The following is a 27,623-nucleotide window of genomic DNA, read 5'->3' on the forward strand; positions in this document are numbered from 1 at the left end:
TTTGCAGGTCTTAACTGCTTTAGCTGGTCTCACAGCCTAGCCTACCTGGTCTTCAGCTGATTTCACAACCTGGCCAAGTTTGTGTTTACTGTAGCTGGTCTGCCATCTGGTCTCCCTGACCGACCGGACAAGTGCTCAAAACCCATCTAAAACCAGCAAAAGCTTAGCTGGTTTCCAGCCTGTTGAGAATGGTCTGGTTTGTTGGTTTTAGATGAGTTTCTGGTATTTTTCAGCTTGGCCAGGCTGGGAGACCAGCTATACCAGGAAAAGACCAGCTAGAGCATCTTAAACCAACTAAGACCAGCAAACCATCCTGGGCTAATTTAAGCTGCTTTTTTTCAGCAGTGATGTCTTCCTAAGGGTCCTTGTCTTTTTCTCTCTGCAGGAATACAGGCTCATAAGCACTGTGTGGTCTCTCATTTTTTTTAAACATGGAGAAGACAGCAACATCAGACCTGAGCAGTGCATTTTGTTGTGTTGCTAGCATTTAGACGGGACCTTAAGTGGGCATAGATGGGTTTCGATGGGTTTATAACCAGCAACATTTCACACAGTGGTCCAAAACCATGTCTTTATTAGGATTTCATAATGTATACAGAGTAAGCTACCCACATGAGTGAAATCACCAGCAGAAATCCATTCATTTTGAAAGCATTTGCCAGATGATGCACCCAGTGAAAAAAAGATTATGTAACTACTACTGCACCACCTCCACAAAACATGGCATCAACAGCGCAACACCATGAACTCAGGGACCACCACTGTTCTTCTTTTATATATGTTTGTTTTTAAACCATCATACTGTTTTTGTTTGTTTGTTTATTTTACACTCAGGACACTGTTGGACTTCATTTATCTATTCACTTGTTTGTCTATAAACCAAACATTCTGTTGTTCTTTATTTGTTTTTAAGTTTTTAAACCCAGCAAACTGCTCCTCTTTTATTTATGTTTGTTTTTAAATCAAGCACTCTGCTGTTCTTCATTTAGTTGTTTGTTTGTAAACCCAGCACTGTTCTTCTTTTATGCTGGTTTATTTTTAAACCTTATTTGTTTGTTTGTTTTTTAAAACCTAGCACACTGTTCTTTTTTATTTTTGTTTTTTAAACCCAGCACACTGTTCTTCTTTATTTTTCTGTTGATTGTTTTTTTAACCCAGCACATTCTTCTTTTTTATTTTGGTTGTTTGTTTTTTAAACCCAGCACACAGTTATTCTTTATTTATCTGTTTGGTTATTGTTTTAAACCCAGCATTTGGTTGTTCTTTAATTTATCTGTTTGCTTGTTATTAAACCCAGCACACTGCTGTTCTTTTTTTATCTATTTCGTTGTTGTTGTTTTTTAAACCCAGCATTCTGCTGTTCTTTATTTTATCTGTTTGGTTGTTTTTTAAACCTAGCACTCTGTTATTCTTTATTTATTTGTTTTCTTGTTTGTTTTTAAACCCACCACACTGTTGTTCTTTATTTTTCTGTTGGTTGTTTTCTTTTAACCCAGCACACTGTTATTTTTTTATTTTGGTTGTTTCTTTTTAAACCTAGTACTCTGTAGTTTTTTATTTATCTGTTTGGTTATTTTTTAAACCCAGCACACTGCTGTTCTTTATTTATCTGTTTGGTTGTTTTTTCTGAACCCAGCATTGTGTTGTTCTTTCATTTGTCTGTTTGTTTGTTTTGAAACCTAGCACACTGCTGTTCTTTATTTATCGGTTTTATTTTTAACCAAGCACTCTGTTGTTCTGTATTTATCTATTTGTTTGCTTTAAACCCAGCAATGAAATCAATGAGAGTATGTAGGCCTTTTATCAAAATGATTAGCTAGTTGGACAATAAAACACCAGAGAATTGTTTGTTCAATATATCTTAAGCGATAACACGGACATGAAGGAGGTCGACTGCTCTCTTCTTTCTGTATATGCGATCAATACAGCTTTCAAGTCCACACTGATAGCATAAATAGCTACTGATGGTCATTAATTAAAAAATATATTTTTGCAAAATTAAATAACTGCAGTTGACTGGATCGCTCATTTATCATTTGATTGATTGTTGTTAAAATGCTTTCTCCTATTCCAGCTTAATGTGCAGTGACAACTATAAGTAAGCAATTCATAGGCTGATTATCCCAAAATGTGTAAACACTGAGGCTCTTTGCCACTTTTAAAGCATTACTGTTTGTTTGTGCGATACCAATTGTGTAAGTTTAGGGGCGGGACTACCTCTTTTATTGAAAAATGGGGAGAAAGTTTCACAGCAACATTCTAAAAAACACTCAGAACACCTTAGTAACCACATACTGTAGCAACATCCTGGCAACCACCAACAACACTTTAACCATGTAGAAACGCTGCTGCTCTGTTGGAATAGTTACCATGCTCAAACAAACAGAGTGATATTTTGATAGTATTGTAGAACCAGTGTTTACACTTTTCAGAAAAATCAACCTATGAATGGCTTAATTATGGTTGTCTATGCATATTAAGCTGGGATAGGAGAAAGTACTTTAGCATCACACAAATCCCCTTTAAATAAGCTTGGTACAAACGTGTTCTTTAAATGTCAGTCGTATTGAAGTAGTCACACACAACAACAGTTCAGAGCTTCAAAATGCGACGCTTTGAGTCATAGATGTCATAAAGACAAAAGAGTCTGAATAACAGCTCTGCTTCGGCTCTTTGTTGAATACACTTTGCTGTATGTTTTGACTGCAGGCTTCTGTATTCTGCTGCTTAGAACCTGTTGCTAGGAGAGACCCCAGCATTTCTCTGTAAAAAGTTCTGCTATTTATATCTTAAGAGCATGAAGAAAAGGAATTCTGCTGCATGATTATGTACAATTTGAATGCCATAATTTAATGTATTGCTCAGTTCAAAGACCAAACTATCCAATGAGCGCTGTTGCCATGACAGACAAAATATTCTTTAAAGGGGTCAGAAAATGAGGAATCAAATTTTCCTTGATCTTTTGACATATAAGAGATCATTGTACTATAAAAACATTCTGTAAGAACTCAAAACTTCCTCCTTACTTCAAATTGAGCATTTGTTGAAACCAAGCTGCCAAAACGACTCGTTATCTACATCCTCCACATTGCGATGTCTCACTGTGGTAGACATTTGCATCTGACCGCCTCCACCACAAAATATCAATGCCTACTTAACTTTTAATAACATACGTAGCCCCGCCCAGTAGCGATGAGCAGTAAGATGGTAAAGAGAGAGCAGGTCAGACAAGGGCTGAGAGCCAATCATAACAGTGGGCGTGTACTGTCAAGTCATAAAGGAGAAGTAGCACCAAAACCGAGTGTTTCTGACAATTATCATGTTTTACAAATATATTACTGTTTTTTGTGCAAAAATGTTTACTATTATTTTAAGTGAACCTCATATAATATATTAAAATAATAAAAAAGCCAAGTCATGACCCTTTTAAGAAAACAAGCATAATTAAATTTGAATTGAGATATGCTTACCTGTATTGGAGCCAATGTGGCTGTATCGTGAGCTGACCTTCCTTATAATGTTGTCGTGGATTTGGTACCACTCGCTCTCTGTGTTACATCTGTGAATATAATGTGTTCTGTATTTCAACCAATTTGATTGGTAGTACAATAAACTGAAGTACACTACATGACTAAAAGTATGTGAACAGCCCAGGACTACACCCATGCATTTAATTTAAAAACCATGGGCATTTTACTTTGGTCCACATACTTTTGGTCATATACTGTAGCGTTTGTGCTATGCACCAGAAAGCCAGGAGGCGATACTCACGAGTAAATCTTCAGCAAGTGGTCATCTTTGAAGTCTGCCGTCAACAGGTCGGCCACACTGATGACGGCACAACCGTATGGACGTTTGTATTGTGTGTTACTCACATTCTTCTTCTCTCCCGCGACCATTCGCCCTGCAAACACACACTGTGGCTTAGACAATGCTTTTACATTAATAAATACATACAAATATACTAATACAAAAAATCATATTGCCTTGCAATATAGAATTTTTATTTTTCTACAACAAAAAGAACACAAAGCACAGTCACAAGCATGGTATAATGTATCATGTGACACAATTTAAAGGCTTAAGAAGCATTTTTTACAGCTGTATCTTACCCACACACACACTGTAGCTCTTACAGCAGAATGATTAACACTTTGGAAAATATCTTTCTTTATAATAACGCTTGAAACACAAAAAGACATACTAACACCTATACACAACATACACTTCCCAGGCCACAGTGACATGAATTACATACATGCAACTAAGCATTAATCTGTACCGCAACAACATAGTTCTTCGACGCAGGCCATGCATGCAGTGACGACATACTGCTACACAGACACATTGGTGATGTTTACAGACAAAGACACCATCTGGATTAAAGTGGCCTGTCATTCTGCCCTTATAATACTGTCACAACTGTTGACTAAATCCTTGTTGTAATATACTATATACCTATATTATATGGCATATTTAGTAAGTGTTAGGATAGTAAAGCAGTTTCAAAGTAAAGTAAATTTAAAATATATACAAGTAATGGCATATTGTGCGGTTTTATGACACTTTAATGACAGGGTCTCTGAGGCGTTATGACAGGTCACATGGCGAGAAACGTGATATGTATTCAACAGCTCTTACCTATTCTAAAAATATGAGCTACAACATACACATCTTTGCGAAGATCGCTACTTCCCAAATCCTTAAAAAAAGACAAATGCTTTATTGAGCACAACATTTGCTACATTCCATGTACCAAACATTACTTATACAGTCATGTGATTCCTGGATAAGGATTTTTTTTTTTTAAACATTCAAAGTCAGAAAATTCGCTAATGAATCATTTTATGCAGCAATTTATGAGCCAGTTCAGACTGCTTCAATGAAAAGAACTGACTCAAGAACAATTCACTCACAAATCAGACATCGCTATGGCTTGCAAGCTTGCAAGCAAGTTTTACTCGAACAAGACCAATATTTAGAGCAGAACATATCTAGCGAAACATATATTCACTTCAGAAATTTCCATGACTTTTAAGATTTTATTCATTTCAATTACTTTTCCAGGGCTGGACAACACAATTTCCAGATTCCCTGATATTTCCAGGTATTCCATGATCGTGGGAGCCCTTAAAGGAATTCCGGATTCAAAACAAGTTCAGCTTAAATCGACAGAATTTGTGCCATAATGTTGATTATCACAAAAATGTTTTTCATCTTGTCCATCCTTTTCTTTAAAAAAAGCAAAAATCTGAGTTACAGTGATGGAACTTACAATGGAAGTCAATGGGGCTAATCTGTAAACATTAAAATACTCACTGTTTCAAAAGTACAGCCACAAGATATAAACAAAATGTGTGTTAATATGATTTTAGTGTGATAAAATCACTTACAAACCTTTTCTGTATAATGTTATAGCCAATTTAACAACTTAGTAGCTATGACGATATTATGTCAACAAACCCTAAAATTACTGTAAAAACAACGATTTAAACAACTTTACAGCTCAAATAATACACAAGCTTTAACAGAAGAATTAATGTAAGTGCTTTTATAAAATTATCAGCTTCACATTTCTTTCTTTAAACCCTCCAAAAATTGGCTCCATTCACTTCCATTGTAAGTGCCTCACTGTAACCTCCATTTCTGCTTTTTTTAAAGAAAAGGAGGGACGGGGGGCCTGGGTAGCTCAGTGGTAAAAGACGCTGGCTACCACCCCTGGAGTTCGCTAGTTTGAATCCCAGGGCGTGCTGAGTGACTTCAGCCAGGTCTCCTAAACAACCAAAATTGGCCCGGTTGCTAGGGAGGGTAGAGTCACATGGGGTAACCTCCTCGTGGTCGCTATAATGTGGTTTGTTCTCGGTGGGGCACGTGGTGAGTTGAGCGCAGATGCCGCAGTGGATGGCGTGAAGCCTCCACATGCGCTATTTCTCCGTGCTCAACAAGCCACGTGATAAAATGCGCGGGTTGATGGTCTCAGACGCGGAGGCAACTGGAATTCATCCTCCGCCACCCAGATTGAGGCGTATCACTACGCGACCACGAGGACTTAAAAGCGCACTGGGAATTGGGCATTCCAAATTGGGTGAAAAAGGGGAAAAATCCACAAAAAAAGAAAAAAAGAAAAGGAGGGACGAGTCAAAATTATTTTTTGTGATAATCAACATTATGCCACAGATACTGGCTGTTGATTGGGCTTAACTTGTATTGAACCCGGAATATTCCTTTAAGTATTACTGTTTATTTTTATTCAAACAATAAAATCTAACATTTGGTAAAGCTCTAAATATTTACAACAGTCTCGTGACAACTCGAACGTGATTCGTACGAATTGGCTCATACCAAAAGGTACGACTTTTATTCCCATAGAGACCAACCAATCAACAAACAGAATTTCAAATCGATTCAACACAGGCATCAAATTTTAGCTAGCCTCCTATCCAACACTTTATTTTAAGAAAGGAAACTTACTCCATATTTATTTATGCAATACATATGACAGATGTGTTTCAATAACCTTAATAGGCTTCCCTCATCTCCTTCAAAACCCGATTTTTTCCTTCTTACATAGTACACAAATGTATTTTTCTATTAAAATCATGGTTAGGTTCAGGGGCTCTTGGGTGTTTCCCCTTCGGTCGTTTTCGCTGTCGTGCCCGTGGTCATTTTCATCGTTCCCTTTCTGCCAGATGTCGACGCCACTGGTTCAGGGTTAAACTTAGGAAAAACTGCCATAACACTGTTTATTGGTTTGTTGATTTTTCTCTATGGGAGCGAACAGTGTATGTTTTTGTACAAACAAAACTTACAATATCTTACGATTTTGCCATCTCATACTATTATTACGACTTGTCATGAGACTTTGATTTTTCTAAACACTCGCAAAACAAAAGCCTGGAGTTTGTCGTTCTCATCTAATCTCAAAATATATCCCATAATATCGGAAATAATGTTCAGGCAAGGCTATGTTTTCCAACACACCTCTCAAATATTTATTGACAACAGCGCCAGATCCATTCAATGCCGAAACAGCCCTGAAGACAAAAGATCAAGGACACACCCTTGGTGGACCCCGAACAAGTGCATACTTACAACAAAGAGTGTACACTGCCTCTCTGTTTTCTCAGGGGACTTGGGTAGCCCTTGCTTATTGAGGCGCACAAAGAACCTCTCGCTGAAAGAGAGAGAGACAGACAAAATCGGTCATGTTCAGCCCAGACGTGCCATGAAGCATGAGTAAACACATGAGAATTGGTGTGAGCGCGAGTGTGTGCACGTGTGTGTTCACAACTGAACACACTCGGTATCTACTCGTCTCTCCCTTTCACTTTCACTAAGTGCCCTGGGGCGTCACTTGCTCTGAATAATTTACAATGAGAAGGGGGGTTTGAACAGCACACCCCCTAACATCAGCACCGAGAGAGAAAAAGAGACAGAAAGCAATGAAAAATTCAGCAAACACATCAAGGCCGTAGTTCTATCATGGACGTGAAACTAAAGCATCCCTCCAGCTGATGTACTGTATGCGGAATGACAGAGATGCTGTAATGAGATGCATTGACGTTAAGCCAAAACTGATTCATAGATATTAGTTTCCTCTGGTAGCAAAATTGACGTAATAGTGTGAAAGCGTCATACACGTGTGTATAGAGGCTTGGAGACAAATTTCAGACAGATGAAAGGAATATAGCGATTCATAATTCATAAAAACCTTAGTCTGGCCAAATCTACGCATGTGTATTTTTTGGATGACTTGAGCAGAAGTACGTGTGAAGTAAGTGATAGTTCATGGATCGCCCCAGTTGCATTCGATCGTAAAACCCTTAGCCCAGATCTTTAACGACTACGTCACGTCTCATGTCGTTCCGAAACCCTATTTTTTTCTTTCTTCAGCAGATCGTCCAGGTTTCTTTTTTCCACAAAATGAAGTCACCTCATTTTACTGTCTAGATCTCAAAAGGTACTGTAAAATACAGCCAGGTTTGACATCATCGACGACAAATGTTCTAGTTACTTTTGCACATTTCATCACTAATAGCCACTGATGCCAAACCTGGCAGAATGAGATTTGAGAGCAATGGTGGAGGGGAAGATTTTCAGTGAAAAACCCTTTCTCACACAAAGCTATCATATAGCTTAAGAATACTTGCAATTTAGTTCCCTTTTTGTCCTTTTCGAGCTCGACAGCAGTCCACTTTCTTTGTATGGAAAAGATAAGCCAGGACATTCTTCAAAATGTCTCCTGTTGTTTTCCACAGAAGAAAGTCATGCAGGCTTGAAACGGAATGAGGGTGAGTAACCGATGACTGAATTTTAATTCTTCCTACTTGAGATCATTACAGACTTGTGATTGGCTGGCTGTGTTCAGAGATGGCACCTGATTGGTCGCATTTCCCGGCTGTCATAGACAGAGAAGAAGACCTCCAGCTCCTCCCCCAGGTTTGAGCTCATCATGCTCTTCATCTGAAGGAACAGGTGGTGCATACTGGCCTGCGGCGGAGCCTCACGTCTCCGATGACGCCTCTCCATCTATTCAAAAGAACCCAAAATATCATTACAATGTTAAACATTTATAAAACGTAACATTTTATGAAAAACATATTTGTTTTTCCTGACGCATATGAATAAATTGCTAAGAAAAAAAAGAAGCTATTTATCATATTTGTTGTGTGGACAGTGAAAATGTTTTCAAAGGTGAAAAATTTTGAACTACTGGCCTGACCATTCGTTAAGAAAAGACCCTTATGGCTGCGATGTGAATACAAACAATAAACACTAATTGTAAATATGCACAGTAGGTGGGAATGTTGATATCATTAAAGCTTAGAGGAGAGAATAAACAGGAAATTGTCTTTATTGATTATAATATTGACACATTTGAAGCAATATGATATGGTGAGAAACATATCAATATTTAAATCCTTTTTTCCTATCAATCTCCACTTTCACCTTCACATTCTTCTTTTGTTTTTGGTGATTCACATTCTCCGTGCATATCGCAACCTACTGGGCAGGGAGGAGAACTTATAGTAAAAAACAACTTAAATATTGATCTGTTTCTCATCCACACCAATCATATTGTTTCTGAAGATATGGATTTAACCACTAGAGTCATATAGATTACTTTTATGCTGCCTTTATGTGCTTTTTGGAGCTTCAATGTTCTGGTCACCATTCACTTGCATTGCACCTACAGAGCTGAGATATTTTTCTAAAAATCTTTGTTTGTGTTCAGCAGAAGAAAGAAAGTTATACACATCTGGAATGGCATGAGGGTGAGTAAATGATGAGAGAATATTCATTTTTGGGTGAACTGTCCCTTTAATGGCACAGTTACACACTTACTATGGTGTACAACGACTTCTGATTTAAGTGGATTTCAGTCAAGACATTTTGTTTTTGTTAGGTTTTACAAACCGATTGACTAGTCAAATTAATATTCTGAGATAACTGACAGCACGCCATTAAATGCCGTCCTTAGAGCTCAACTTGTACTTAATAAGCTTTGGACCCAAGATGCTGTAAGATCTTTCAAACAAGGCGCACAACTCTGGGGACACCACATCAAAAACTCTAATCTAAATAAATTGGTCTCTTTTTTTATTCTTTCTTTCTTTCTCTCTCTCTCTCATACATCTGCAACCACCCAGCTCTTTTGTTTCTTCCCCATCTTTTAACCCCTACCCTTACACCTCTGCTAACCCACAGAATTAAAACTGGGACGTGTGGTCAGGGTTTAAAAAAATTTCCTAAAAAAGGTAAGTATGGAGAGAGAGAGAGCGAGAGAGAGAGAGAGAGAGAGAGAGAGCATACTGCATATTCTGTCTTTGACTAGATACACTATCTGCATCTACAGTACTATTGTATGTTCCAAAGATCTGTACAGCACTTTGCCATTGAGGCTTTTAGAGAAATCAACCAATTTTGCTGCATGTATGCCAGATAATAAGGGCAGGGAGCAGCATGCGTGAACTGTCTTTGCAGTTTGCAAACAGCCTGTTAATGCACCATTTAGCATTTCTCTCTTGTCCTTAATTACTATCATTTCCCTATGCACAGCTGACTGGAGGTGTGTGTTTATGTGTGTGTATCTTTGTTAAAACAGAGGACGAGGCACTCTGGCAATTCGAGAGAGAGCCTTGGCGTCAGGTCGGGCTGCAGTTGCCATAGTAACATAGCAATGAATAGAGGCGGCAGAAGAGGAAGGTGGAGTGACTCATGGGTAAAGGAAATGCATGTGTGTCTGAATGCATGTATGTGAGCATGAACGTTTGACTACCCACCAGCCGATACAGCTCGGTGACGCTGATCTCATCTGGGTCCACCATACCGAAGTCCCTCCTGGGGACCAGGTCCAGACCAAGCTGCCTGAAACACACAGAAACACACACTTCTTGCATTCTTCTCTACATAAAGTCAACAAATCTTACCCAATTATTTTACAAAGCTTTTGACCCTTTATTTAAGGGATAGTTTAACAAAAAATTTAAATTCCGTCATTATTTACTCACCCTCACGTTGTTCCAAACGCATATTACTTTTTTCTTCCGTGGAACAGAAAAGAAGATGTTAGGCAGAATGTTAGCCTCAGTCACCAATAATTTTTATCAGATGACAAAAAGGTGTAATGAAAGTGAATGGTGGCTGAGACTAACATTCTGCTTAGATCTGCTTAGAGTAAATTATGACATAATTGTAATTTTTCAGTCAACTATCCCTTTAAGCCATGCCTTAAAAATGCTATTGACCAATTTTGCATTTTTATTGTGCATCTGGACAGTTTTAAACTGAATTTTACAAAAATGATCATATGAAATGGTAAAATGTATAAAAATGCTTTACTTCATGCCTAGGATTAATATTCAATAAATTATAACCACTTTATTTACATATTTTACTGAAAATCACACTGTTCATGGAAATCTCCAACTGATTCCTACAGGACATCCTGCAAAGTTTGACTGAGCGAGCAACAGTAACCAAGAGGGGCGGAGCTTAGTGAAAAGTCAATTCTCAAACAACAATCAAACAATCAGCTTTAACATGTACAAAACATGAATCAAATGTGAGAAATAATTTGTTTCATTGTAATACTGTCCAAAAATAACTACGTAATGAGAGACAAATAAAGCATACGTAACACGTCCCACTTGCTACTACCATCTGTGTGTTCTTTTTCAAAGAAAAACAGCACATAAGCATTAGAACACATGGCTGACAGACTGGCCAGTATTTGCAAGGTAGTTTATCATTGCTGTCTTTGCCACTGTGTTCCGCCCACTGTTTTTAATGTTTTAATGAATATATTTGCTATTACTTTAAAAAAATAAAAATAAAAAAAAATCCGTATTGTGACAAATACATGAAAGCAAAATCAACTCTAATGGTATGAAAGAATCATGTTGAATGCTATCATATGGCATGTGTTGGGAGCTGACGACTTCATAAAATAATTTTTCACATTGATGCTTTTATCCAAAGCAACTGAGAGTTAAAAAAAAAAAAAAGCAAACTGGGGTTAAGTGCTTTGTTCATTGGCGCAATAGTGATCGCTTTTTCATTGCCCTTAGTGGGGTTTCGATGTTTACGCTGCTACTTTTGTTTATCTTGTGGGAGGAAAAGACTGATATTTAATGGGACAGATACATTTTTTATCCTTTTTTACTACAAATCTCCACTTTCACTTTCATAGTGTGAAAGTGAAGATTTATAGTAAAAAATGACTTAAATATTGATCTGTTTCTCACACAAACCTATCAAATAGCTTCTGAAGATATGGATTTAACCACTGGAGTCTTATGAATTACTTTCATGCTGCCTTCATGTGCTTTTTGGAGCTTCAGAGTTTTGGTCACCATTCACTTGCATTGTATGGACATACAGAGCTGAGGTTTTCTTCTAAAAATCTTCATTTTTTTGTTCTGCAGAAGAAAGAATGTCATACACATTTGGAATGGCATGAGGGTGAGTAATGATGAGAGAATTTTAATTTTTGAACGAACTGACCCTTTAAGTAATTTTTTGCAGAAAAAGCCCCATGTCACATTATGCGTTGTTTTATGGGATAGAGCAGCTTGAATATTCCTTGATGAAAATTTTACGAAGGTCATAAAGGCTTGAAATGACATGAGTAAATGATGACAAATTTTTATTTCAGGGAAAATTATTCCTTACAACACGGCACTTTTTAAAAAAAGTTTATGCTCTCTTTAACTTGACACACTGTCTACAAACACGCTCTTGCGGCAGACAAAAATAGCGAGAACTACTGTAACAGTCAAAGACGTCCGTCTAACACGTGTTTACATAGGAAAGCAATTGGAAAACAGCTTGGACGGACACAAAAACGAGTTTTGTGTGAATGGCCCTTAACAGTTGCTTCAAACTCACTCATTGCCCCAGTCCAGTCGTGCTGTTATGTGCTGTTTGATGTCACTCATTCGGTCGTTGGTGAGGTGACCAACTAAAACCTGCTGCCGCAACTCCAATATCTCATTCATTACATGCCACAGTCTGTGAAACAGATCCCCTTCATTTCTCTGAGAGAGAGACATAGATAGAAAGAACATGAGTAGGTGACAGAGAGATTCTATTTCTCTATTTAAACATATGAGCTATTAAAGGGATAGTTCAAAAATGAAAATACCTGCATAATTAACTCACCCTCATGCCATACCAGATGTCTAAGACTTTATTTCTTCTGCTGAGCACAAATGAAGATACAATGCAAGTGAATGGTGGCTAAAAAGCATATAGGAAGCATAAAAGTAATCCATACAACTCCAGTGGTTACATCCATGTCTTCAGAAGCAATATGATAGGTGTGGGTGAGAAACTGATTAATATTTGAGTCCTTTTTACTATAAATCTCCACTTTCACTCTCACCTTCTTCTTCTTTTGTTTTTGGCGATTTGCATTCTTCGTGCATATCACCACCTACCGGTCAGGGAGGAGAATTTATAGTAAAAAAGGACTTAAATATTGATCTGTTTCTCACCCACACCTATCATATCACTTCTGAAGATACGGATTTAACCACTGGAGTCTTATGGATTACTTTTATGTTGTCTTTATATGCTTTTTGGACCTTCAAATTTCTGGTCACCATTCACTTGCATTGTATGAACCTACAGAGCTGAAATATTTTTTTCTAAAAATCTTTGTGTTCAGCAGAAGAAAGAAAGTCATACACATCTGGGATGGCATGAGGGTAAATGATGAGATAATTTTAATTTTTGGGTGAACTATCCCTTTAAGTAAACTCATATCATATGAGTCATAATGAAGTTTAAAACTGACTTTGGTTAGTAAATTAAACAGTTACTGGCCAGCTGGTCACTCACCATTGCCAGAAGTGGACAGTTCAATTTTAAATCCTGACTGTATTATTTTTATCAGCCATGAGTTTCCAGCTTACAAATTAAATTCCATTCAAGTAATTGCATGTATTCAATGTAACACAGAGAATGATATTCACCATGTAGAGCTGTTTCCACATGGTGCCCCAGTCTCTCAAGGTCATTGTTATCTCTGTAATGACCGAGTCCTCGGTTGGGAAGACGGTCTCAAACTGCCTGCAGGGAAAGACACACCAACACACTGTTACGGCCATCAGGACAGAAGGAGGTGACCTTACACGACACGGAGCTGTAACACTGACTTAAATCAGACATGTCCACAAATACACTTGCAATGAGCTTATGGGAGAGTGAAGGGATCGTCACTTCGGTGGGCCAGACTAGTCATATTACAAATGCATCTCATTTAAAGCACATATATTGCTATGACTTTCCCCAAGTAGGGACCTGTGAATCAGTGTCTTCCTAAAGGGCACAAGTGACAGTTCAGAGGTCATATCTTACTGAACATCCAGTTTATAGATTACAAATTCTGGGGGTTGAACCTGTGACTCCTTATGTTTACAGCCTAGATCCTTTATGAGTGACAGCTATATATACTAAGACCATCTTAAATTTGTGATGTTCTCACTTCTTAACTGCATTCTCATATTTTGAAAAGAATAGCCTTAAACACATTTCGTTTGTAAACACAAAACATATGTAAGACCTATCATTACAGCATATACAGTATATCTCGATTTATAACAATCATTAGCAAGTATGTCTACACATCTACATATACTACACCCCTACCAATCTACAACAGATAAATATCATTGTATTAATGCTGTCTCTACACATAATTATACATTATATATGCACACATAACCAAGTTAACATGAACCAATATTTATAACTGCAGTAAAAATATATTGTTCATTGTTAGTTCATGATCCCTAATGTATTAAATAATGTTAACGTATACAACCTTTTTGTAAAGTGTAAAAAAGAAGTATCTTATTTGCAGGTACACTCTGTATAAAGAACTACAGTTCCATCACACTACAGTCCTGGACTCTTACCCTTTATTCCTCACATGGGCATTTTTCAGGTGGATGTAAGAGCTTGGGAATATTCCCTGGGGAGAGATGATACAAAGTGATTTTTAAAGCCAATTACTGCTTGTAAAATACACCAGAGTAAACAAACATGCTCTGGCATCTGCATATAAATGTGCAGACAGCCAAAGCAGGTGGAAGAGATCCAGATAAAAACCAAAGAACCGACAGAAATAGACGAAGAACGGAATTTTTGCACAGTGTTATTATGTCAACCTCAAAGATAAGTTCGGATTGCACTCACCTTTACATTTGGATTCTTTGTGATGAATCCTCTGTACCATCCTTCAAAGAGACGCAATGACATTTATATGAAAATATCTCACTTTTACAATTCAACAGCATAATGCATATTTCTTAAAGGAATATTCTGTGTCCAATACAAGTTAAGCTCAATCGACAGCATTTATGACACAATGTTGATTACCACAATAAATAATTTTGACTCGTCCTTCCTTTTCTTTTTTTGGGGGATTTTTCCCCTTTTTCTCCCAATTTGGAATGCCCAATTCCCAATGTGCTTCCAAGTCCTCGTTGTGTAGTGATTCGCCTCAGTCCGGGTGGTGGAGGACGAATCCCAGTTGCCTCCGCGTCTGAGACCATCAACCCGTGCATCTTATCACGTGGCTTGTTGAGCACGTTGCCATGGAGACATAGTGCGTGTGGAGGCTTCATGCCATCCACCGCGGCAACCACGCTCAACTCACCACGCGCCCCACTGAGAACAAACCACATTATAGCGACCATGAGGAGTTTACCCCATGTGACTCTACCCTCCCTAGCAACCAAGCCAATTTGGTTGCTTAGGAGACCTGGCTGGAGTCACTCAGCACGCCCTGGGATTCGAACTAGCAAGCTAGCGAACTCCAGGGGTGGTAGCCAGCGTATTTTACCACTGAGCTACCCAGGCCCCCCGTCCTTCCTTTTCTTTAAAATAAAGCAAAAATCGAGGTTACAGTGAGGGACTTACAATGGACATGAATGGGGCCAATTTTTGAAAAGTTAAAAGGCAGAAATATGAAGCTGTAAAGTTGATTAAATCTTCGTTTTTACTGTCGTTTTAGGGTTTATGACGTTACGTCATCATGGCAACGAAGTTGTAAAATTGGATAACTTTACACAGAAAAGGTTAGTAAGCGATTTTAGTACACTAAAATCATGTCAACACGCATATTGTTTACATCTTGTGGCTATACTATTGAAACAGTGAGTATTTACACGTTTGCGGATTGGCCCCATTCACTTCCATTGTAACTGCCTCACTATACCCCAATTTTTTTTTAAAGAAAACGAGGGACGAAATAAATCTTTGTGGTAAACAACACTATGCCACAAATGCTGTCTATTGAGTTTACCTTGTATTGAACCCGGAAATTTCCTTTAACAATTTCCAACTATGGACATAATGCCTACACTTTACTCTACAGGCTTCTCCTAACTCTCTAGCTGCATCCACAAAAAATGTTGTTCATTAGGGAAGGTAAGGCTGAATTAATTACCACAGTAACTTTCCCATCAGTCTCTAAGGATGATGATATACAGTAAAAAAGAAATTGATTGTTAGCTGTCAGGTTTAACTCAACTACAACACTGTTACCTTCACATTTCTCCAAAATCTGCACTGTGTCGCCGATTTCCAGGGGGAGTCCATGCTGCACCGTTCCTCGAAAATTTGCCAGCACTGATGAAAAAAATGCAAACAATGAACTGATGAGCTGAGAACATTATAGCTGTGGTAGACCTGAAAATGAAAAATCTGTCTGTCTTCACAAAACTTTGCTGCATGGAAGCTCTCGAAAAGTTTGTTTGGCCCAGTGGGCGATGTGATATCAGCTTTACATAACCACAAGTTTTATACTTGTTTGGGTAGTTGACGTGAAATACTTGAGAAAGTTGACTTGTCCTGCTGTATGACATGCTATACTCCATCTAAAACTATTTTAAACAGCATATTGTTAGTTTTTGCTTATAATTAATGCCCACAGCTTTAATGATGTGACATTACATGTAATATTTGTACTATGAAATTAATTAATTGTCATACCGAACAACCATTAAATCCTGTTGATAAGAAACTGATTGTCTTAGAAAAACTTGGTGTAAGCAGGTCTAGATGATCTCCCAGCCAGACCAGCTAAAAAGTGCCCACTTAGCTAAGACCAGCATACCCACTTTGGTTAGTTTAAAGGGATAGTTCACCTAAAAATTAAAATTCTTTCATCATCTACTACCTTTTTTCTATAAATTCTCCTCCCTTCCCAGTAGGTGGCGATATGTACAAACATTTTACATTTACATTTATTCATTTGACACTTTCATCCAAAGTGATTTTCGAAAGAGGAATAACACATCAATATGAATCGCCAAAAACAAAAGAAGAATGTGAAAGTGGAGATTTATGTTAAAAAAAAAAAAAAAGACTTAAATATTGATCTGTTTCTCACCAACACCTATCATATCTCTTCTGAAGATATGGATTTAACCACTGGAATATGGATTACTTTTATGCAGCCTTTATATGCTTTTTGGACCTTCATAGTTCTGGTCACTTGCATTCAATTGCATTGTATGGACCTACAGAGCTAAAATATTCTTCTAAAAACCTTTTTTGGGTGAACTATTCCTTTAAGCTGTTTTTTTGTGAAGGAGTGAAGGCAAAAAGGTGATTCAAATTATTTAAAAAAATAATAAAAAAAATAAAATTATATGTATATATATATATATATATATATATATATATATATATATATATATATATATATATATATATATATATATAGACAATCAGATACGTTATGCATGAACTACCAATTAATTTGACTTTATCAAGCATGCTCTTGCAAGCACACCACACATTTCCTCATTTTAAAAACATATTATTCTTAGATCTGCACTTCTAACATTATTTCACTTTTCTATTAAATAAACCCTGAGTCACCTCCCCAAGCTTACGTTACATAACAAGTGCAAGAGCACAGAGACTGACTAAAACTAAACACTGACAGCATCCGTATGCACTTTACGCACATGCATACATGTGTTAATTTTGAGTGCTCATTTGCATATCAAGTGGGTTAGGAAACATTTTGACAGAAAAAATTTATAAATATTTAGGTGCATAAACTACATCACCACACAAAACCCCGTCAAAGTTTGACACTGCTCAGAGGTTAAGCAGGCTAACATAACATCTACGTCAGCTTTTCAAAGATGAGCTGCGTTGCAATGCTCTCTGCCTGTCAGTGATGTGCCCGAACACATGCTGATGCAAAGACTCAGCATGATTTCAGACTCTGCCAGAGGTGTTGCAGGGAATAGATGCTTATCGCTGGTCAGAAATCTAGTACCGCGTCTTGCAATATGATGGAAATGCCAGCTAAGCCTTCTGCATCACACTGTACAGCTGAGAAATGACATTCTATCACAATCATTCTTTCAAAATAAAGAGGCCTAAGAACATCCCTTAAACGTGGTAAAATCACAGAAATGCACAGCCTTGAATTGTTTATCAATAAATAGTTCTGTCCATTTTCCCCCCTCAAACAATCGGAATTAGATTTTTGCATTTTCTGAAGAAAATTTGCCACCATGATCCTAATGTGTTGTGGGTGGTTGCCATTGTATTGCTATGCAGTTGCTAGTGTGATCTGGATTGTAGCTATGGTGTTGCTAGGTGGTTGCTAGGGTGTTCTAGGTGGTTGATTACCAGACAAATTCAAAAGAGCCCACCCCCCAAGTCGCTCAGGCCCCATTTACACCTTGCATTTACATGCATTTCATATCTTGACAGTATCTGTATATTCATTAGCTGGATTGCATTTGCACCTCTAGCCACTGTAGAGGTCAAACAATAGTGGATTTTAATAAGGTGGTGGTGGTTTCTTTTACATCATGTGGATGGCCGTGTATGTGTGCGCTGTTTACCTGGGGAAGTGATGTCACCAAGATGCACTGTGGGAAGACGACAAGCTGGTGGAGGGTGTATGATGCTCTGGGCAATGTTCTGCTGGGAAACCTGGGTCGGGCCATTTATGTGGACGTCAACTTTACACGTGCCACCTACCTAAACATCGTTGTAGACCAGGTACACCCCTACATGGCAATGGTATTCCTAGATGGCAGTGGCCTCTTTCAGCAGGATAATGCGCCCTGCCATACTGCACACATTGTTTGAGTTTGTTTGAATTGTTTGGGGAACATGATGAAGAGTTCAAGGTGTTGCCCTAGCCTACAAATTCCCCGGATCTCAATCCCATTGAGCATCTGTGGGATGTTCTGGACCAACAAGTCTGATCCATGGCGGCTCCACCTCGCAACTTACAGGATTTGAAGGATCTGCTGCTAATATCTTGGTGCCAGAGACCACAGGACACCTTCAGGGGACTTGTAGAGTCCATACCTCAGTGGGTTGGTGCTGTTTTGGCAGCATGCAGAGGACCAATAGCATATTAGGCAGGTGGTCATAATGTTTTGGCTCATCAGTGTATTATTTACTGTATATATTTTCACCACATAAGGTTTATTTATGAGGAATAAAAAACTATCAGCATAGATTTTTCCCGATAACCAATAGTTCCAAAAATGATCAGCACAGATTAATCGGTAAAACCAATATATCGGTCTACCTCTACTACACCGTTGATTGGATAGAGATCTGATCAAAGTTACCCACACAAAATGGAAAACTCTACTTAAATATTACATCAGAGGCTGTGGTAACTGAAAATGATCTGTCTTTTAATGAACTTTAAAAACATTGATGGATAATTCATGACCTTTTTGTTTTATAATTCATATTCTGTACAGGAGAGTGTCAGTTTTACTCAAGAGATAAAACTGGCACTTATGATGCCAAATATTAAATCAGATCCCTTTTTATTACGACTTTGGCCACTACTTGAACCACAGCCATCATCTCCGGGGAGTGGCAAAGGCTCGCTGTTTTAGATGGGCAAAGTTGTTTGAGCTGCATGCTTGTGTTAAACGCTTTCCCACGGTGCTGCTGTCAGCGTGGTGGACACACACTGCTGCTTGGCAGAGAGACAGGACAGCCAGAGGCCTGTCTCTCATAACCCTTACCAGGTGCAAAGAGCCCTCTGGTCCCCTGTAACACTGTCCCTGTGACTCAATCATGCGACTATAACCACAACAAAGTTAAAGTGAGACTGATAGGTTTACAGTAGGGATGTGAAAAGCTATATATTTTTCAAGATCGACTAGCTAGGCTTGCGAATAGAGAAACCGACCAATCACTCTTAAGGAAGTCCTTTATAATTAGGTCAATTTTAACCCCAATTGGATGCGTTTCTGTGAGGGCATTTACACGAGATATGCTCTCACATTAAAAAAAAGCTAATGCTTTAAACCGGTGCTTTAAAGGGGATGAAAATAATAACGCCACCCATCCAAGTGGGTTATAACACACAAACAGCATAATAGCACCATGTCAAAAAGCTTATTAAAGCACTGTTTCTAAAAAATGTCAAAAATATATTTATTTTTTTATATAAACTACTTGACAATAGTTATCCGACTAGATGGTTGTTAGATGGCTAGTTGACCATCGTGACCCATCCACATTTTACCGTCGAGTGTCTAGTGACTACAGTAATTTGGCTACTATTAGACATCTAAGCGTATTCGAAAAGTTAACGTGACATAATTAATGTGGCCATATTTTTAGACTTACGATTTTATGATTTTAACTCTCAAATATGAGATATTACTGGGCAAAATGTAACCTTATATAAATGTAACGCATCCATTAGATATAATGCAACGTTTTTTTTTTAATGACTTTTAATGGCCACCTTTTATAATACATAGTTGTAACCACAGTTATATTGCACTATAATTAGTGCTGTCCATCGATTAAAATTTTTAATCGTGATTGATCACTTTTTTTTCTTTTTTTGTTAATTGCAATTAATTGCAGAATTTAAAAATGCTAAAATTTGACAGCATACATACTTATTTTCCTGTAAAAATGCCTTTTTTCTAACTTTGGAAAGAAAACAAAACAATATGTAACAATATAATGCATTATTAACATTTTCCAAACAAAGCCTTCCACAATATAATGTCACCTATTTAAGTAACACTAAATGTTTCCCAAAGTCTAATTAGAAGGTTGACTTATTGAAAGAATTAGTCCCCATAGGTTGAATATTCATTCATATTTTCATTCATTTAATTTCTATATTCATAATTTTACATTTAAAATATTCATCTCATAACATTATTTATGCATTTGCAAATGCTGTGTAAATGCATTTATTCCTGCTTTGTGAAAATCCACCTAATTGACATTTCATATTATGCAGCTTCTGTGCCACCTTTGCTGTGTAAAGATGGCTTTAGTCCCCATAGGTTTAGTATTCATCGCAATGGGCATTAAGACTTGTTAATTAGTTAAGACTTAGTGTGCTTCAGTGGTAATTAAAATGCGCTGAAAATACTTGATTTCTATCACAAGTCCCACCTAGGCTTGTTTTGTACATCAAATAATAGCGCAAATGACTCTGAGCGGACACATTAAAAAGGTACAACAAGTGTTTATGCTGGTTTACCGGTATGCTGTATTAACGGTAAACGCGTTAATCACAATTAAGACAAATTAACACATTAAACTTTTTTAATTAATTGCATGCGATTAACGTGTTAATTCCGACAGCTCTAATTATACTACTTACTAGTTCATATTTATTCTTTTAAAAACGAAAAAGCATTCAAACAAATGACTTGACCATGTGTTACAATCACGTTTCATAATCTATTACACTCTTTAATGGTGTAACAATGACTAGTTAAGTGTTATAATGTCTTGTTACACAGCACTCTGGAATACTTGATTCTGATTGGTCAATTGCAGCATTACGCGGTCAAATATTTCTTCATAATGACCGATAAACTGTTTAGCTGACTCTCGTCAGAGTTTCATGTCTCTTAAACCACTCCACTGTCCCTTTCTTCACACATAATAAAATAATTACAACTCAAATCAATATATCATATCTATTTATTTATTTATTTGGTAAGCAGCCATGTAATAAGTAGGATTAAGTACAGTCAGCCAGTTGTTATTGCAAAATAAAACCCTTCAGGGTGATACAAGACCCCTCCACTTTGTGTCAGGGTCCTGGACGCTATTGCTATTTTGCGATAATGACCGGGTAACTATACAGTACATTATGCTTAATTATAAATGTGGTTACGATTACAAATACCTTTACAATGCAATTGACAAATGTATAGTTTCTAAAATGACTATAAACGCACACCTGTGACCGCATATTATATATTAAAATGTCAAGTTGCTATGTTGCTTGCCATAAAGCAACCATAAAAAGCCTACAATCAGGATAATGAACTATATTACTTGGTGGAAGAATTGTCTATTATGATAATTAAAAAGAATACATTTTACTCTATAATGAACAATGGTGTATTTTATCATCATGCCGTTGCCGCTGTTTTATTTTATCATAGTGAAGGGAAATTCAGAACAACTCTGTCCCGTGGTAAAATCACTGTAATGCCCAGTCTCAAGTGGCTTATCGCTATATCTTTAGGCTATTTAGAAAGCATCACTGAATATCAAACTGAACTTTTACCATGAAGCACAAGGTCAATGTTTGACTCCACTTCAATCCATCATCACTTACTATAAATTTCAAATTTTCTAATGTATTCATTGCAAATGCCATTTATCACTATTATCAGAGACACTAATTGACTGATGTCAGAGCGTTAACCTGCAGCAGAATCCCCCACAGACAGTCATGGGTGTCTGAGAATGCGCTCATATCTGTCTGCTCGTCAGGGTGATGGATGGGTGCACACACTAACCTCTCTCTTCATATTGCTTTTTGATGCTAGCTGTAATGTTGTATTGAGTCAGCCTCCTGAGAGGACAATGCCAGCCGAAGGCACAGCGCAAACAGAAATACTCTTGATACACAGAGATACTAACACTGAGTCGGAGTACCAATGGCAAGGGTGTTAATATGAGTTACTCTTAGGAGGTCTGGGATAAGTTCTGAAGGCTTGACCAGTGGTGTGAGTTTGGGGCGGGCCTATCTGTTTGTACAGCCAATGGAAGATGGGGGGAGTTACTGGAATCAGTTGCTGATTAAATCTGCAATTCCATTGGCTACGTTTGTGGCGCAAAAATTACACACTTCAGCTTTCTTTTGCATATTATCTAAGAGTATATTACCTCTTCTTTGAATATACCCACTACGGCTGGGCGATATATCGAATATTCAAGATATCTTCACAACGACTTTGCTGCTGAAATTACATTAAGCAAAATTGCGATGATTGTAATGTGCTTTTTTATTTGGCCACTTGGCATTTCCTAAAGACAGTGCTCCAAATTTGCAATCCTTCCTTGTCTTGTGATTTACCAGTATGAGTTTGTAAAGACAGAGATAATTTAATTGCATCTCTGATTTAAACTTAGTTGGTATGTTCAGCTCATTTCCGTGAATCAAATCAAACTGCCCGTTTCAGTTACTCTATTCAAAACATCAAAACCACTGATTGTCCAGCAGATACATCTGGGCCTAGTTAAAATTACAAGACCATTTATTGGGAGTCAAGCATTTAGGCCCTTCTTTATTACACACCCTACTGTACTTGAATTCAATTTCTAATTGAACACCAATTTACGTAATCAATTTATAAAAGTATGTGCTTCACCTAGAGCAGTTCAGTAAGTTCTATATAGATCTACATGACCCCAAATCATGAGTGACTATGCAGAATTATGAAATATTTGTTTGGATAGTGATAAAGCCTTCAGTTGATTTAATCACAGCAAGCATTAGAAAGGACGGGAGTCCCACATACTGCCCCAAAATGGGTCAGGCAATCCTTAAAAGCAAACAAATTTAATGAACATGAAGATGAGTGGTAACACCAGCACCGCAATTTTCTCATCCGTTGTGTAATGATTCCCAGACTCAGCCCTTTTGTGCAGTAATGAGAATATTATGAGTTCTGATATTAGATATCTCACATATTTAGCTGTGTTTTGTTCGTTCCCAGAGCAAAACATCAGCCTCTATATTAATTCTTTGTTTGAATAAAAAATGGTGCAGGTCTGGTTGCGGAATAAAAGACCACCATTTCTGTACAAACACATCAAACAAAATAGATGCTTGGTGATTTCATGTGTACAAAGAAGATTTAGATTAACAAATCTATTTTGTAAGCATACTACTAAGCAATGTTAGAAAGCTTAAAAAAAGAAAACCACATATGGGATCTCTTTTAAAATCTAAATTGTATCTCCTAGACATTAGTGTTATTAAATGAAGACTTCTGCTTAAAGGCACTGATATACTTCTGAAGAAGTTCTTCTTCGGTTCTTCGTTTAGTGGTAAAAAGATCTTCGAAACAGCTGAGCAACGGTATACTGTTTGCGAACATTCGGTCCTCATGTGTCCTCATGGCCCGGCCCCTTCCTCCTCCTCGTCACAATGCTTTATCACTAACTACGTTTCCATCCAAAGGTTTTTTTTTTTTGCGACAAATAGTGGAAACGCAAATTATCGCTAAAATTTCACAAGTGTCAACATAATATTTTTCCATTTAACTCTAGCGCATATACTCTATGTTGATACATCAAATTTCGCGAAAAACTGGTTTGGAAACACTTTTTGTCGAGAAAATTGGCATTAACGCAAAACATGACGTCTTGCGTGACACACAACAGAATTTACCCCAATCGTTAGCCTGACGAATAGATGGCAGTCATGGAATTAGCCCACAAAACAAAAAAACATATAATTTCTGCGCACAAAGATGTTTTAAATTAAAATAAATACACAATACTAGGAGAAAAGCTTCAGTGTGCTTTTTTGGAACACTAACACAGCCCAATTATATAAAATTATTGTTTAGCTTACTTTTGAAAAAATGCCGGCAAAATTCCCTGTATTAAATTAGGCAAAATAAATTACCAAATGAATAAAGCATTAAATAAAATAATTAATTACCAAACAAAAAAAATAAATATTTTTTAGATCTATATACTTGCCTTTTCTTTACACAAACTTAAATTAGCCTTACCCTGTTTTGTAGACGAAAAAAGTTGGCTGAATGACATTCTAAGAATGTTCAACACTTTTTTCAATAAACTATCAGAACTATTTGTCCAATGTGGAGTTCACTTTCAGAAAACTAACTTTTTTCCTCCTCTTTTCTCCCCAATTTGGAATGCCGAATTCCCTATGTCCTCGTGGTGGCATAGTGACTCGTCTTAATCCGGGTGGCGGAGGACGAATCTCAGTTGCCTCCGTGTCTGAGAGTGTCAATCCGTGCATCTTATCACGTAGCTTGTTGAGCGCGTTGCCGCAGAGACATAGCGCATGTGGAGGCTTCACGCTATTCTCCACGGCATCCACACACAACCCACCACGCACCCCACCAAGAGCGAGAACCACATTACAGTGACCACGAAGAGGTTACCCCATGTAACTCTAGCCACCCTAGCAACCTGGCCAATTTGGTTGCTTAGGAGGCTTGGCCGGAGTCACTCAGCACACCCTGGATTCGAAGAACTGGGGATTGAAGAATGGGGCGAATTATTGGAGGGTTTAAAGGCAGAAATGTGAAGCTTATAATTTTATAAAAACACTTGCATTAATTCTTCAGTTAAAACTCATGTATTATTTAAGCTGTAAAGTTGTTTATATTGTAATTTTTACAGTCATTTTAGGGTTTGTTGACATCACATCGTCATGGTAACGAAGATGTAAAATTGGCTATAACTTTACACAGAAGAGGTTTGTAATCACACTAAAATCATGTTTACACACATTATCTTGTGGTTATACTTTTGAAAAAGTGAGTATTTTATCGTTGAAAAATTGGCCCCAATTCACTTCCATTGTGAGTGCCTCACTGTAACCTCAATTCCTGCTTTTTATTAAAGAAAAGGAGGAACGAGTCAAATTAAATTTTTGTAGTAATCAATATTATGCCACAAATGCTTCCGATTGAGCTTACAGTAACCTGTACTGAACCCGGAACATTCCTTTAAGTCAGGGGTCGGCAATAATTCCGCACCTGCATTCCAATCTACATCTTGATGTACTCTTTCCTCATAATCACGCAGCGTGTTTTCATGAGCTGAATGGGAGGCTAAACAAAAAGTTAAATTGTGACGAGACTGCAGCATACCCAACAGACTAGTGCAGCACGTGAAAGCCATTCACGCATCACGAGCCGGCAGTGCTTCATGTTCGGTCAATTGCGTGAGTAAAAGCGCGCCCACTTTGCTTCGGTCAGACTGCATGGATGACAGCCTACATTCTGTGTTTCATTTGTTTCTTTTTGCTTTCAGAACAACACGTGATGTAATAAGGAATACACCACTATTAATCCTTGAGATTTCACATACAGGTACTATACACCCTCCTTAAACCATAGTCACACTCAAAATTACATTAAACAATTAAAAGAAAAAACATACACCCACATCGTGTGGTTCAACAATCTGAGTCTATTCAAAATATAAATAAAACCTGGAAATACAGTTTTAGGATTTTGCAGGTGCGAGTCACCGAAAAGGGCTAAAAAGTTAAACGGCTTGTGATGCGCGAATGGCTTGCACATGCAACGCGAGTCTCGTCACACTTTAATAGTGTTTAGTCTCCCATTCAGCTGATGAAAACACGCTGCATGATCAGGAGGAAAGATTACATCAAGATGTAGATTGGAATGCAGGTGCGAAAAAATGTCATTATACAGTTGAAGCCAGAAGTTTACATGCACCTTAGTCAAATACATTTAAACTCAGTTTTTCACAATTCCTAACATTCAATAGTAAAAAAACATTCCCTGTCTTAGGTCAGTTGGGACCACTACTTTATTTCTAGAATGTGAAATGTCAGAGTAATAGTAGAGAGAATGATTTATTTCAGGTTTTATTTCTTTCATCACATTCCCAGTGGGTCAGAAGTTTATATACACTTTGTTAGTATTTGGTAGTATTGCCTTTAAATTGTTTAACTTGGGTCAAACTTTTTGGGTAGCCTTCCACAAGCATCTCACAATAAGTTACTGGAATTTTGGCACATTCCTCCAGACAGAACTGGTGTAACCGAGTCAGGTTTGTAGGCCTCCTTGCTCGCACATGCTTTTTCAGTTCTGCCCACAAATGTTCTATTGGACTGGGGTCAGGGCTTTGTGATGGCCACTCCAATACCTTAACTTTGTTGTCCTTGTTGTCAGCCACAACTTTGGAGGTATGCTTGGGGTCTTTGTCCATTTGGAAGGCCACATTGCGACCGAGCTTAAACTTCCTGGCTGATGTCTTGAGATGTTGCTTCAATATATCCACATAATTTCCTTGCTCATGATGCCATCTATTTTGTGAAGTGCACCAGTCCCTCCTGCAGCAAAGCACCCCCACAACATGATGCTGCCACCCCATGCTTCACAGTTGGGATGGAGTTCTTTGGCTTGCATGACTCACCCTTTTTCCTCCAAACATAACGATGGTCATTATGGCCAAACAGTTCAATATTTGTTTCATTAGACCAGAGGACATCTCTCAAAAAAGTAAGATCTTTGTCCCCATGTGCACTTGCAAACTGTAGTCTGACTTTTTTTATGGCAGTTTTAGAGCAGTGGCTTCTTCCTTGCTGAGCAGCCTTTCAGGTTATGTCAATATAGGACTCGTTTTACTGTGGATATAGATACTTGACTACCTGTTTCCTCGAGCATCTTCACAAGGTCCTTTGCTGTTGTTCTGGGATTGATTTGCACTTTTCGCACCAATCTACGTTCATCTCTAGGAGACAGAATGCATCTCCTTCCTGAGCGGTATGATGACTGCGTGGCCACATGGAGTTTATACTTGCGTACTATTGTTTGTACAGACGAACGGCGTAACTTCAGGCATTTGGAAATTGCTCCCAAGTATGAACCAGACTTGTGGAGGTCCACAATTTTTTTCTGAGGTCTTGGCTGATTTCTTTTGATTTTCCCATGATGTCAAGAAAAGAGGCACTGAGTTTGAAGGTAGGCCTTAAAATACATCCACAGGTGCACCTCCAATTCAGTACACCTCCTATCAGAAGCTAATTGGCTAATTGTCTAAAGACTTGACATCATTTTCTGGAATTTTCCAAGCTGCTTAAAGGCACAGTT

The 27,623-nt window shown here is 37.8% G+C and overlaps 1 protein-coding gene across 3 annotated transcripts in view; it reads right to left on the reverse strand.

Moving 5' to 3' along the window:
* Nucleotides 1-27,623, reverse strand: part of LOC127436105 (dedicator of cytokinesis protein 4-like) — a 100,803-nt gene that overhangs the window by 63,009 nt on the left and 10,171 nt on the right. Inside the window, exons 2-12 of one of the 3 annotated variants that reach the window (XM_051690039.1) lie at nucleotides 16,057-16,140; nucleotides 14,704-14,744; nucleotides 14,424-14,479; nucleotides 13,479-13,575; nucleotides 12,391-12,539; nucleotides 10,284-10,368; nucleotides 8,378-8,529; nucleotides 7,093-7,174; nucleotides 4,642-4,702; nucleotides 3,772-3,904; nucleotides 3,471-3,559 (exon numbers count right to left, since the gene is read on the reverse strand). In XM_051690039.1, the coding sequence (XP_051545999.1) occupies nucleotides 3,471-3,559; nucleotides 3,772-3,904; nucleotides 4,642-4,702; nucleotides 7,093-7,174; nucleotides 8,378-8,529; nucleotides 10,284-10,368; nucleotides 12,391-12,539; nucleotides 13,479-13,575; nucleotides 14,424-14,479; nucleotides 14,704-14,744; nucleotides 16,057-16,140 (1,029 nt within the window). Of the gene's footprint in view, nucleotides 1-3,026; nucleotides 3,130-3,470; nucleotides 3,560-3,771; nucleotides 3,905-4,641; nucleotides 4,703-7,092; nucleotides 7,175-8,377; nucleotides 8,530-10,283; nucleotides 10,369-12,390; nucleotides 12,540-13,478; nucleotides 13,576-14,423; nucleotides 14,480-14,703; nucleotides 14,745-16,056; nucleotides 16,141-27,623 lie in introns of those variants that run through there. The other 2 variants (XM_051690040.1, XM_051690041.1) reach the window with 2 other exon arrangements.

Source organism: Myxocyprinus asiaticus, chromosome 46, assembly GCF_019703515.2.
Source record: "Myxocyprinus asiaticus isolate MX2 ecotype Aquarium Trade chromosome 46, UBuf_Myxa_2, whole genome shotgun sequence".
Classification (NCBI taxonomy): domain Eukaryota; kingdom Metazoa; phylum Chordata; class Actinopteri; order Cypriniformes; family Catostomidae; genus Myxocyprinus; species Myxocyprinus asiaticus.